This window comes from Sceloporus undulatus, chromosome 2 (assembly GCF_019175285.1).
Source record: "Sceloporus undulatus isolate JIND9_A2432 ecotype Alabama chromosome 2, SceUnd_v1.1, whole genome shotgun sequence".
Taxonomy (NCBI): Eukaryota; Metazoa; Chordata; class Lepidosauria; order Squamata; family Phrynosomatidae; genus Sceloporus; species Sceloporus undulatus.
The window spans coordinates 49535891-49549674 of NC_056523.1; the positions used below are offsets into that span (position 1 = coordinate 49535891).

General features: G+C 39.1%; 1 protein-coding gene across 1 annotated transcript in view; it reads right to left on the reverse strand.

Annotated features, from left to right (window-relative positions):
• C2H3orf20 (chromosome 2 C3orf20 homolog) overlaps window positions 1–13784 on the reverse strand; it is an 86208-nt gene that overhangs the window by 60193 nt on the left and 12231 nt on the right. Inside the window, exons 6-9 of the mRNA XM_042453978.1 lie at window positions 12351–12542; window positions 5993–6145; window positions 3669–3789; window positions 2120–2242 (exon numbers count right to left, since the gene is read on the reverse strand). Of these exons, the coding sequence (XP_042309912.1) occupies window positions 2120–2242; window positions 3669–3789; window positions 5993–6145; window positions 12351–12542 (589 nt within the window). The remainder of the gene's footprint in view (window positions 1–2119; window positions 2243–3668; window positions 3790–5992; window positions 6146–12350; window positions 12543–13784) is intronic.

Sequence of the window (13784 nt, forward strand, 5' to 3'; positions counted from 1 at the left end):
GATAGATAGATAGATAGATAGATAGATAGATAGATAGATAGATAGATAGATAGATAGATATTCTGAATATAAGATATGGAAGTAGTTGTGGGGAGCTGTCAGTTGAGACAACAATGAATTCTTAATCTAAAAAATGGCCCAATTAACATGAAGTGGCTGAGAAATATGTCATTCAGCCAGCCTATGAAGACAGCCAATGGGGCAATAAAGCATTTTAATGCAAAGGCTGACTACCCACAAAAGTGCATACACAATATAAATATTTAGAGAGAGAGTGAAAGACTTGGAAATGGGCTCTTAAAGAAAGAAGGTTGCCTTTAACATTGGTTTGTGTCATTCCTGGGGGCTACTCTTCAAAGGTCAATGGAACTCTGGGGAAGCAATTTGGAAAGAGTCAGACAGGCTATACATATATTTTCTTTTCTTTTTAAAAAATATAGAAAGGCATAGTTTGACTACTAGTTTTTATAGCAAAGCTTGCATTTCCTGATGATCAGCATAAACTCTGGCTGCAGGGATGCCTACATTCATTAAAGGACTTGTTGCTATAATGTCTGATGTTCAACTCAGTGATTCAGGATCAAATGACACGGACAAGACCCACGCACGGGGGTGGAGGTGAGAGTAAAATTAAAGTGCTGTAACACTTTGATTACACCTTAAATTGCTATGGTTCCATTCATTGCAATACTGGGCCTTATAGTTTGGTGAGACACCACAACTCTGGCAGAGTATTCTGAATACCTCATGCAACAACAATTCCCAGAATTTCTTAGGATGGAACCATGGCAGTTGAAATGGAATCATAGCACTATAATTGTGTACTGTTAAAGGGACCTAAGAGTCTAGAGTTAACCTAAGGCTTAAACAAAAATGAAGCCTATTGTTATTTTTTTTTTAAAGATTTATTTTGGATGGGCTTCCCTAATGATTATGAAGAAGGAATATATTGTATATACTCAACTATAAGTCAACCTCATGTATAAGTCAAGGTATTGGGACCAAAATTATGGATATTGTTATGACCCATGGATAAGTCGATATAAGTCGATGTATAGTTGAATATATACGGGAAAACTTAGGGGCATCTAACAAATGATGTAAAGGACAAATCAAAGGAAAACAATGCCAACTGTTTGTGCGCATAACTGTTTGTGCTCATACCAAAGGCTGGATGGATGAGAAAATAAAGGGGTTCAGTAATTCCAGGGCAAATGACACTCTTGCCTTTCACCAGAAGATGGTTCCTTTTTAAAATAAAAGTTAAAGTACAGTACCCACATTGACCCATGGATAAGTCAACTCAGGTTTTTTGGGGGTCAATTTTTGACCTACATTTCTAGACATATACATGAGTATATACAGTAATTTTCTTTAGATATATTTTAAGATTTTTATTTGAGTCAGGTCATTGATGAAGACATCACTGGTGTTTAAGGTAATATGGTTAAGCATCAGAAAACAAACTGCTACTGAAGGTCATGTTGTTGTTGTGTGTATTCAGAACATTTCTGAATCACATAGGCACGTTACAGACTGCCCAGAAGGGGCAGTCTCGCGCCACCACCGGTTTCTGCATCCAGGAACCGCAGCAGCCAAACTGAGTGGTTCCCGGACGCAGCAAAGAAGAAGCGCCAAAATGGCGCTTCTTCTTGCGCCCCGGATGGGACGCCACGAGGCTCTACTCGCACACTCATGGCATCACATCCAGGGCGCAATATGCGGACGCTAAGCGTCCAGCACATAAAGATGGTGGCGCCCGTGTGTATAGGGCGCTGCCATCTTTACGCCCTTGTCATGTGCTAGGGTGAGGCCGGTATGGACGCTAGGTCCTCGGCCAACCCCTAGCACTTGACGGGGGCATCACAAAGGCCAGTCTATAACTGGCCAAAGTTTTCTTGGCAGAATTTGTTCAGAGGGGGTTTGCCCTTGTCTCCTTCTAAGGCTGAGAGTGGGACTTACAAGGTTACTGAGCTGGTTTTCATGGCCAAGCGGAGATTTAAACCCTAGTCTGCTAGTGTCCAACACTCAAACCACAGTACCAGACTGGCTCCTCTGAAGGTCAAACTCATGTGATATACCTGATGTCATAAATCACTTCTGTTCTATGGTCTTTTACCTGCTTGGCTCCATGAGTACATCCAGGTCTTGTCAAAGATATGTTGATTGCTTCATTGAGGGAGGTAAAAGTGAGTGTCATGGAATTGTGACCAAGAACCTTTAGTTTCAGCTGCTCATTTATCTAATTGATGAAAAAAGGAAGATCCAGATTTTACATAAAAGCTAAAATCATACAGTGACACTCATATTTTAAATAAAGGGCACATATTGGATAGGCTTCTCATAATTAATTGTGCAGGAGAACTTGTGGCTTTGCATCTACAGCAAATCCAGTCCTTGGACAAACAGGGCATTTGAGATTGCATGAAGTCATGTGGTTTACACTAGATGTGAATTTCATTGTGTGAATGCAATTCACTGGTTTTGTTTTTTATGTCAATAGTGGCCAAAGGGAAGCCCATGCTACCTCGGGACAATTGCAGGGAACTGAGGAAAGAATAATTAATCTATTTCCTAACTGCTTGTCAAAATAAAATAAAATAAAATAAAATAAAATAAATACTTCTTTGAAGATGCTATTTGCATTTCAAGGGAAGCTCACAATTTGTTTTTGGCCAGTGCTCATAGGTAATGGAACTTGTTCAGCGTTCATTCTAGAGGGTTAAAAACAATCTTAATAAGGCAGGCTCCCCATCCCTATCCTTAGTCCTGTCTAAAGAATAGGAGGAAAAGTATTAGAGCTTGGGGAGTTATTTTTAAAAGTAATTAGATTTTTAAAAAACTAACTATAATGATAGCTGACTATACTATGGAGGACTACAGTTAGCTGCTCTTATTCTTGTATTGTTTTAAAACTTTTCCCATTTCCCAAAACTAACTAAAACAGTTATTTTTGGTTAACGTTTATTTAACTTTTTTGAAAAGCAACTGAACACTATAAACTGCTGGCCTGTAGTAGAAAGAACATGTTCTCCCCATCCAATGCAGCATTGCCTCAGCACCTACAAGGCAGCATGAACCAACATTATTTGACCCATGCTGTATTCTTCCTCCAACCTTTAATCGGGTCACTCCCTCTTCACTATAACTATATAAGTAACTAAATTTACACTTGCACTGCAAAAGGAGTGACATCATCCCATGTTAAGTGACATTAATAATGTAATGAAGTTGTATTGTTATTGGGAAAAGGCATCAATGACAATTAACTAGTCAGTCTAATTACTTCCAGGCCCTGAACAGTAGAACCTTGTCCTTAGAGGTTCTGTCCATTAAAACAATTGGCGCTAGCTACCATACTACAGTGGTATGTTCTCTCTCTCTCTCTGACACACACACACACACACACACACACACACACACAAACACACTGCAAGATGTAATGCTATCTGTCAGTGCTAGACGATGTGAAATGTGATAATGGAGATGAGCAGAAACAAATCATAAAATGGATTCACCATCCATTAATTCTCTATGCTAGAAATAGACAGTTTAGGAGACATCTGTAGGACTGAGCCTAATCCAAATGACAACTGTTCCAAAACTTAAGTATTTGCAACTTTCCTGATCCAATTGTAGTGATGATTAATAAGGTTTTCTTTTCATACCTGAAATTCTATTGACTGCAGAACCTGGTTTTTGGAATACCAGCTCCAATTATGGGTTAGAAAGCCATCCTTATCTCTCACACTTCCTCCTTCTTGATTCATCAAAAGTGCTATTTGGCACCTAAGTGAGGGGAAACACAGTTGAAGTAGTCCCTCACCATCACAATTTTTTTTAATCCTAACAGTGCAGTTGGTGACAGTTAATATATAATCTATATTTCTGACTCTAGTGATTACAATAATCTTGGGAAACCTATAGTAAAAGTAAATCAGTGGTTTGATATCTAATATTCTGAACCAATATGATTGAACTATTCATATGAAGCTGTGATACCCTAATATGTATAGACATTGTCTGAGTATGTGGAGCAGTCTGTTTTAAATCTGTGCAAAGAGAGCCACAATTTTGTGCCAAAGAACCTCCTCACTAGCAAGTGCAGGAAGTGTTGATACTAGGAAGTGCTGGAGAAGAGTTCTGAAGATACTGTGGACTGCTAAAAACAAACAAACAAATGGGTTCTATAAATATTTTTTTTAAAGATGTTAAGAACATTTGCACAAAAATGCATTTATTTTTCTGATGCTGAGGCATGTTCACAGATTAGCAAATCAAAAGGCCCTTCTGACCTAGCATCCTATCCCCCACAGTAGCCCATGAGACTCATATGGAAAGCTCACAAACAGGACAGGAGCACAACCCTAACCATAACCTTGAGTGTGCCCATAGTTTGCAGGCCCATCGTTTGAAATCCTGAGATTTATAGTTTGGTGAAATACTTCAGAATATCTAGTCCATTTCCCTGAATTACAGTATGAAGGCCCTCTGGCAAGAATTATAAGTACCTCATGAAACTACAAATTCCTCATTTCAATAGGATACAGCCTTGGAAGTTAGAATGGTATCAAACTATTATGATTGTGAAGTGTGGATACACTCTTAGCCATGGTCCAAAACACACTGCAGAAATAATCCAGTTTGAGGCCCCTTTAACTGCCCTGGCTCAGTGTTAGGGAATTCTGGGAATTGTAGTTTATTGTGGCAACAGAGCTCTCTGACAGAGAAGGCTCAATGTCTCACAAAACTACAGTTCCCAGAATTCCCTAGCATTGAGCTAGGGCAGTTAAAGCAGTCTCAAACTGGATTACTTCTGCATTGAGTTTTGGACGCAAATCTCCTAGCAATGGTTGTGCCGTCTGCAGAGGTATGCTCTCTCTGACACTGGAGGGAATATATACCATTGATAGTTTAACTTACATACATTTATCTAACCCTCTTTTAAAACTGTTCAAGTTGGCAGCTATCACTAAATCCCATTATTAATGGCTCTGTGGGAAGAAATGTTCTTTTTATCTGTCCATCCATCCCTTTCATTGAACAACTCTGGGTCTGGGTTCAGCTATCATGTGAGAGGGATTTAAAAAAACAAAACTGGAAGAGACTTGGTTCACAAAGCCTTTGTGGTTCTAAACTTCCAAAGCTGTGCACCCAGTCTCATGCAGTCACTTTTCCAAATGCATTCAAATGCTGTTCACTCCAATGACCCCTTTTCTCCCTTAGCTATATCATGTGCCATAACCATTAGTTACACTCAGTGGGGTTAAGCTTTAACCATCAGCAATAACAGCTTCCAATATCACACACTTTAAAGACAGAGAACCCGGGTAATTAATTATCTCACATAAAAAGAATGATAGATAGGGATCATAATAATATAATGGCCAGTAACAGCAGACTAAATGGATCTAGACAACTTTATTTTAAGAATCAACTATAAACGATAAGGCACATTGGATTTAATTGGGGTCATAGCTCCTGGATTCTCTATCTGTGTCAATGAATAGCTAAATGACCTTGGACAGTTATCTCAGCTTTTTTGTCTCTGTTTCCTGATTATTCATCTGTAAAACTGAGATAATGCTTCTCTCACATGATAATTAAGACAGTCAGAAAGGGAAACACACTTCTGCAAGTATTTATTAATACCTTTAGAGTCCTGAGGTTACTATATCCTTGTGTCAACAATTTTGAACTTTCTGAGATTACTGAAGCCCATGAAGGTATTGTAAGAACAACTTTATACTCTAGGTGATTATACTGTATTCTTAAAGGGAGCTTACCTAAGGTCAGGATTGCTGTAATCTAATGCAGCTACTAACAAAATACCATGAACATTTGTTCTAACTAGATAGGGCTGTTCTCTAAATGTAATATCATCTCCTGCTGTGTCTCAACTTAAGCATCATTTCCCAAACGTAGCAGGAAGTCATCTGCTGTACTTGGTCCCATCACAGTCCAAACATTTAAATCAACTAGTGCCACACACCTGGATTTAAAGGAGTAAGATACAGACGAATGGCCCAGTGACACCAAGGTACCTAGAAGTCCTCGACCTGGAGCATCCTGAAACAGAAGGGTGACTGTTCTTCCTGAGCAGCATATGGGAAACTGCAACACTGCAATACTTCCTGATGGGTAACTTTGAAGCAGGTCAAAGAATATCACACATTAAAAGGACATTTATCTAGCTATTTATTCTGGATGCATGAAATATGAACACAGTGGGCCCTTGGTAGCCACTGGGGTTTGGTTCCAGGATGTACAAGTTCCATTTTAAAAATTGGATAATAAAATTGTGTCCCTTATGTAAAATGGCAAAATCAAGGTTTGCTTTTAGAATTTATATATTTTTAAATATTGTCAAACTGTGCATGCTTGATTCCGTGGATAAAGAACCCATGGATAAGGAAGGTTGACTATACATTTTGTGGAAACCTGGAATTGAGTTGCTTCCATTATTGTTATTGTTATTGTTATTATTTCTAGACAAATACACAAATGCCTCATCAATCTCAATTTGATAAGATAGCATGGAGTAGGTGCTAATGATAGCCCTAAGCTAGTGAAACTGTGGAGTCCCACAGTCATCTCCTGTATGCCAACAAAAGTGGCTGTGAACACAGCATATGGGAAGGAGCCTTGGAAGGCTCCAAAGCAGGAAGCAGAAAGAAAATATCATTGTGATTACTTATGTGTCATTGGACTTAATCCATGAATCTGATGATTTCACAAAACAAGCAATAAGACAAGTGCATTATACGGCTTCTCCTAATGTCCACTTTTGTTGATCTGGATGACTTTCTAGTGGACTCACATGTTGGGAAAACTGAATGGGAAGTGGGTCCTAAGTAGCTAACACATATGTGATCTCCCATATCTATCATGTGAAAGCTGAGTCAAACATGGTTGTGCAATCCTCTGACAGGACTATAACAGTGTAGAATATGGGGTCATGGGGGATGGGGGGGGGGAAGAACTTATTTGAAAACTACCAAATACATATGTAGGACTAGCCATGTTAATCATAAAACAAAGTTCAAGTCCATTGTCTGGGGACTACATTTACTGGACCAACCCAAAGCAACCAAATTCTTGCTCAATATACCAGTTATCCACATGTTGTCTTCAGCTGGTATGTAAGAAAGAGTATGTAGACTATCACATTAATCTGCTCCCATAATGTGCACCTAATACGGTACACATTAACCTACACTTCTGTCCAGGGTGCTTGGTTTCCATGCACACAAATAAAAACAAACATGGAGTTATAGCTAATGGTGTCCTTCTACCAGCAGAGTTAAACAGAACAGATTTCCTTCAGGATCATGTCTAGTTCCTTTGTAGATGCCTTTCCAAGGCTTGAGCCATGGTATGGGAAATTCTGAACTATTTCAAAGTCTTCATCATCTACTTTAAATTATATAAATAATCTGTAGTCATTATTTTTGTTTTCTTAATTTCAGCTGTAAATCTGACTTTGCACTTTCTTCCCTGATTTTCTTCAGTAATTATTCTATGTTTTTGCTATTTTCTGCTGATAATCTGGTGTCATCTGTATATCTTAAATTGTTGTTGTTCCTTCCTGCAATTTTCACACCTCCTTCTTCCACATCTAATCCTTGTTTATATATGATATGTTCAGTGTACAAGTTAAACAGATAGGGTGGCATCTGTGCAGCCTTGCATCATCCCCAAACAAATTAGAAACCATTCAATTTCTCCATATTCTGACCTGATGCTAGCATATTGTTCTGGGTAAATGTGAGAGCAAACATCAAGACACCAGGACAATCAAATGTCGTGGCACACCCATTTCTTTAAAAGTGATCCACAGTGTTTCATTATCTAAACAATCAAAAGTTTTGCTATAAACTATAAAGCACAGGCTGATTATCTTCTGAATTTATTTGGTATACTCCAGTATTCCAAGGCATGTTTGCAATATGATCCCTTGTGCCTCTTCCTTTCCTGATCCTAGCTTCGATTTCTGACATTTCTCACTCCACTTTGCTTGCATGGGAGATTAATACAATAGCCCTGTGTTTACTGCAATTGCTAGTGTCTCCTCTCTTGGGGATTAGAATGTATATTGAGCATTTCCAATCTGTGGGCCATTCTTTTGTTTTTCATATTTGTTGACAGATTTTAGTCAGAACTAGAGTAAATTCTGTCTCTGTAGCTTGAAGCAGCTCTAATGGGATGCTATCTGTTCCTGGTGATTTATTTCACCTAAGTGTTCTCAGGTCAGCTTCCACTTGACTTCTAAAATTGTAGGTGCATCTTCAAATTGTTCTTCCTTGAATGAATCTGTCATCTTTTTATCTCTTTTATATTGCTTTTTAGTGTATGTTTCTATTGTCTTTTTATTTCTACTTAGTCATATACTATGTTATCTTGCTGGTCAAAGAGCATTCCCACCTTGGTTTAAATTTCCCTTTTAGTTCTTAGTTCATATTTTGTCTCTTGATTTTCCTTTTTTGTGGTCATCTTTCATTTGACTATGTTGGTTATTACAGTGGTTCTCTTTGTCCCTACTCACAAGTCACTGAACGATTGTATTCAGGGTTCTGACCCTATTTCTGACACCTTTTACTTTTGCTTCTTATCTGTCCTCAGCCATTTTAAAAGTTTAATCTGTCCTCCATTGAGGCTTCTCTTTCTTTTTGGCTGTAGATTGCATCTTTTTGCATTCATCCCTAACAATGTCACAGGCTTCAATCCAGAGTTCTTTTCGCTCCCAATTGATTTAGCATAATAGCATTAGGCTTAATAATGCAAATCTCCTTTTTTATATATTACCTTTAAATTCTATGGGGATATTCTCCAGGTTTTATTTTGGCACAAATGGTTTAGTGCTCTTCCTTAAGTATACTCTAATTTTTTATATTAGCAGTTCACAGTCTGTGCCACAATCTGCTCCTGGTCTTATTATTGCAGAGAGAATGGAGCTTCTCCAGCTTCTGCTTCTGTTTATGTAGTCTATCTGATTTCTATATTGGCCATAAGATGATTTTCATATTGGCCATAAGATGAACAATACTTTGGTTGTCTGAAGAATGTCTTTGTGATGAACTTTTGGCTTCTCAAAATTCAGTCAATTGCTGTCCTGCTTCATTTCTTGATCCAATGACAAATTATCCTACCATGTTGGTTCTGCTCTATTTCCTAATTTTGAGTTCTAACTGCTTATTATTAACAACATATTATCTTTTGATGTGTGATCACTTTGATCCTGGACTCTAACATAGACACTTTCAACTTGGTCTTCTTCTGTCTCTGTAGTTGTAACATAAATTTAGATTATATTTATACTGATGGGTTTTCCCTGAAGTCTTATTGATATGATTCAGTCAAACTGTGTATTATATACTTTGATTGCTTTTGCTACATCTCTTCTCACTATTAATGCCATTTCTTCTTAGAAACTCCATTTCTTTTTTCCTGAGTAAAACACTGTATAATTATACGACTCAAAATATCCTATTCCTGTCCACTTTAGCTAACGCTGCAATACAATGTTTATATGTTCCATTTCTTGTTTTACAATGTCTAATTTCCCCTGATTCCTCCTTATAGAACCATGGAGTTGGAAGACAGTTCAAGGGCCATCCATTCCAACCCTCTGCCATGGAGGAATACACAATCAAAGCACTTTTAGCAGATGACTTTCCAGCATATTTCAGATGAACAGCTCCTAACATTAGGATGATCTTCCTAATGTTTACATGGAATCCCTTTTCCTGTAGTTTGAATCCATTGCCCTGTGTCCTAGTTTTTGAAGCAGCAGAAAACAATTCTTAAATATGACATCCTTTCAAATATTTAAAAATGGCTACTATGTCACCTTTTCACCTTCTCTTCTCCAGGCCAAACACTCTCAGCTCCCTAAGCCACTCCTCGTAGGGCATGGCTTCAAGACCTAACATGCTTCTCACATTCCACATGCCTATCCTATGTATTGTGCAGCTTCGGACGTTTCTTTTACCTCTGGGCACATGAACAGCTGAGCTTCCTTTTAGCTTGAGTCCAGTTGTGTTGTTAGCCACAGTACTTCTGAAAGTTGTCCTCCAGACTAAATCAATAGACCATTGAGTGTCTTCTGACCTGGGAGTGTCATCTTCTGGCACTATCTCTTGTTTGATTTTGTTTCATCTCATCAAAGGGTTTTCATGGTAAAAGATATTCAAAGGTTTACCATGCCTGCTTCTGCAAAGTACTAGCAAGTGGTAGTTATGGTGCTACTGCCATTGTTTCTGAGAGGCCTTCAGCAATGTCACCCTGTGTGACTGCTGCTGTCCAATAGCTGTTTGGCACACTTAGTCTGTCTCCTCAGCAAAAGTCTATCTGACATGGGAGGCCCTACCAGCAGCACTGCTGCCATCAGAATAGCCTCTTGCCTCACAGTGGCATACAATCCCACCACCTCAGAAAGTTAGTGTCCCCTTGTATCCCTCCAATCTACTATGGAGGGTCCAACCTCCACAAGTATATTGAGGGGGGAAGGGGGAGGAAGGAAAAGTTGACTTGTGTAACACAGGATGTTCACCCATGTACTGAAGTTTTGCAGTACAGTCGGCCCTCGGCTTACGCGGGGATCCGTTCTGGATCCCTCAGCGTAAGGTGAATTCCGCCTATGCTCAAGTCCCATTGGAAACAATGGGATTCATGCACGGCGGCACGGCAGTGTGGCGGCACTTGGGGTGCAACGGGCACACGTGCCCATTCAATTGAATGGGACACGCCGCCCTGTGTGCGCCCCGTGGCTTGAGCGCGCTCGCGTATGACGCAAGCGCACTGTAATTATACCAGGGCCTTGTGTCTATTGTATCTTTTGTATTCAAATTGTTGGCAGTTTGCTGGAGGTGAAGCTTTGCCCATATAGCTGCTGAATAATGTCTGTCCAATGAAGCTGAGTGTGGCTCTGTCTGTTAAGCAGCTGACCTCTGAGAGATTATTTCCCTCAGATATCTTCATCAGCACCACCATGGCAAATTACTCTATTATCCAAAGTGATGAGTCAGAAAGGGGGTTGTAAAGGTCTAATAATAATAATAATAATAATAATAATAATAATAATAATAATAATGTTTATTTATATTTCCCGCCTCTCCCAAGGATCAAGGCAGGATTATATCAATAAAATAATACAACAATACAAATACAATTGATAAAATACTAATACTGAATTTACCACATTCCTATTAGTTCTCTAAAAAACAGTTCATCAGGCCTTTCTGTTTAACACACCATGCTAGAAAGCAGAGACTGACAAATGGAGTCACTGGCACAGCAGAAGTGATATGAAATCTCACACTGAACCCTTCATATTTAATTCCCAATGTTGTGGAAGGATCAAGCGAACCACTTGCTTCTGTAAAAACCACTGAAAGTAAACCATAGCCAAATAGCTGTCAAGGAATAGATTCCAAACAGGCTTAAACTCAGTCAGGATGTGGATACTAGGGTGGGTGGGTGGGGGGTGAAATTTTCCTTCATTACCCAAATTTCTTGCATTGCAGTAACTTAAAACATCAGTCCACTATTGGATGTAGTAATACAGTTTATGAATCCAAAGAAGCTGTAGCATAAGCTTTTGTAGACTTGGTAGACCAAGTCTATGAAAGCTTATGCTACAACACACATCGGGGAGGGGGGCTATGTTGGTAAAGCTTACTGTAAATATCTGAGCAAGAAGCCACGCTTTAGTAGCAGATTAAGAGGGGCCTGTAGTGATCCCACAAGACAGCGGCAGATCCCATTCCCAAAACTTTGCAAGTTTCTAGCAGCTTCACTGTGTTCCCCCAACTCCAAGTGCTGTTGATATAACTACAGAATCATAGAGTAGGAAGAGACCATAAGGGCCAACCCCTGCCATGCCAGAATATATAATCAAAGCACTCCCAACAGATGGCCATTAAGCCTTTATATTCTTTGGAGGTTTTTAAATAGATGCTGAGTTCCTGTATGGCAGAGGGTTGGACTGGATGGTCCTTGTAGCTTCTTCCAACTCTACAGTTCTATGATATATGCTGATATATGAAGAGCAGCCAGGCACAGCTCCATCATGCTTGACTACTAGGGATTCCAGCTTTTTCTGACCTTTGAGGATCAGAAAATCAGCCAGCCCCAGCTGGACACAATCCTTTTCCGTATTGCCATTCCCACTTCCTTATGTGTCTTGTCTTATTTAGATTGTAAGCCTGAGGGCAGGGAAGTATCAAATTAATGATTGGCAAACCACCTTGGAAGCCTTTCTGGCTGAAGAGTAGGGTATATACTCTTAATAAATAAATAAATAAATAAATAATAACCAACCCCCCTTTTCCCCAGCAATACTAGGATACTACATCATAACTGTTCCATCCGGAAGGGCAAAGTACATCTTCTTCCCCTTTGATCGTCTGAACTCAGCAGCTGTTTGGGATAGCGAACCTCTTTTCAAAGCCTGAGATGGTGACTTGTGGACAGTAATATAATTTCTCAATATGAGGGGCCTTGTATGGCCCTTTGCAATGGCTGCAGCTTTCTCTTCTTCTCTAGAAGGAAGGGAAAAATTGCATTGTCATTTTGCATCTGATAAAGGTATCAGTAAAGAGAACTGGATTTGTAGTAGATAGGATAAATTGATATCATTCACAGGAAGCTGGCTTTTATTTACATTGTTTTTACGTTTTTTTTGGGGGGGGGGGCTCTGGATGCTTGAAATCTACCACATGGTGGTCAGCTGTTTCTTCTACATTAAAGAAATGATTTAATTTACAAATGCATAGTTACCACTTGGGAGACCAGCATGCTTAGTTTTCAATGTCTAGGTACATCCATAAAAGTTTCCCTGAAACTGTAAGCCTGAGGGCAGGGGATTGTCAAATTAACAGTTTGTAAATTGCTTTGAGAGTTTGTGTGGCTTAAGAGTGGGGTATAAATACTCTAGATGAATAAAAAAAACTTAAATTTTATATTTAGGTAACCTTATATTGCCTTGTATTACGATCACCACAGAGGAGATGATCAAAATTCAAAATGACCTTAACTGATTAAAAAGCTTGGCCAAAACTAACAAAATGAATTTCAACACAAAGAAATGTAAGGTACTGCCCTTAGGCCGAGGTGTTTTTAGGTAATAATGATGCCAGGTTTTGAAAGCGGAGTCAATAATTTTTGGAAAGAAATCCTTGCTTGAATATTGGTGCAAAGAACAGTAGGGGAAAGAAAGAAACATACATAACAACTATTACCACTTTCCAGTATCTAGCTTCTCAGTCATCTTCCTTTACATAAATCAGAACTTGGACTTTCCTCCCCAGAATCCTCCAGTCAGCATCACTAGTGACTATACTATGTGAAGGGTTGTGGAAGTTCTCAACCAAAAAGTAACTTTTCCAAACTCTGTATTATTTGCTACTTTAAATTTTTGTTGTTCATGCTTCTGGATTTTGATCACTTCACAAAACATAAAGGGACTCATTGCCATCAGATCAACAGTCTGTACAGCACCCTGTTTCCCACAGCGACCACCCAAATGTATCAGGGAAGCCAACAAGATGGATGTAACAGCTATATCTCATGCTTGCTCACCATCAACTGATATTCAGTGACCGGCAGTGGAAGACACAGGGATTTGAATCCAGTGTTTTAATCATTTAGAGTCCTTGGCCTGGATAGGCACATTTTTCCAGTGCTGTCCATGGTGCTGAATTTATTTGGGGGAATAAGGCAAAATTGTATTTATATTTTAATGTTGTAAGCCACCTCAATCTCATTGGAGAGGCGGGGTATAA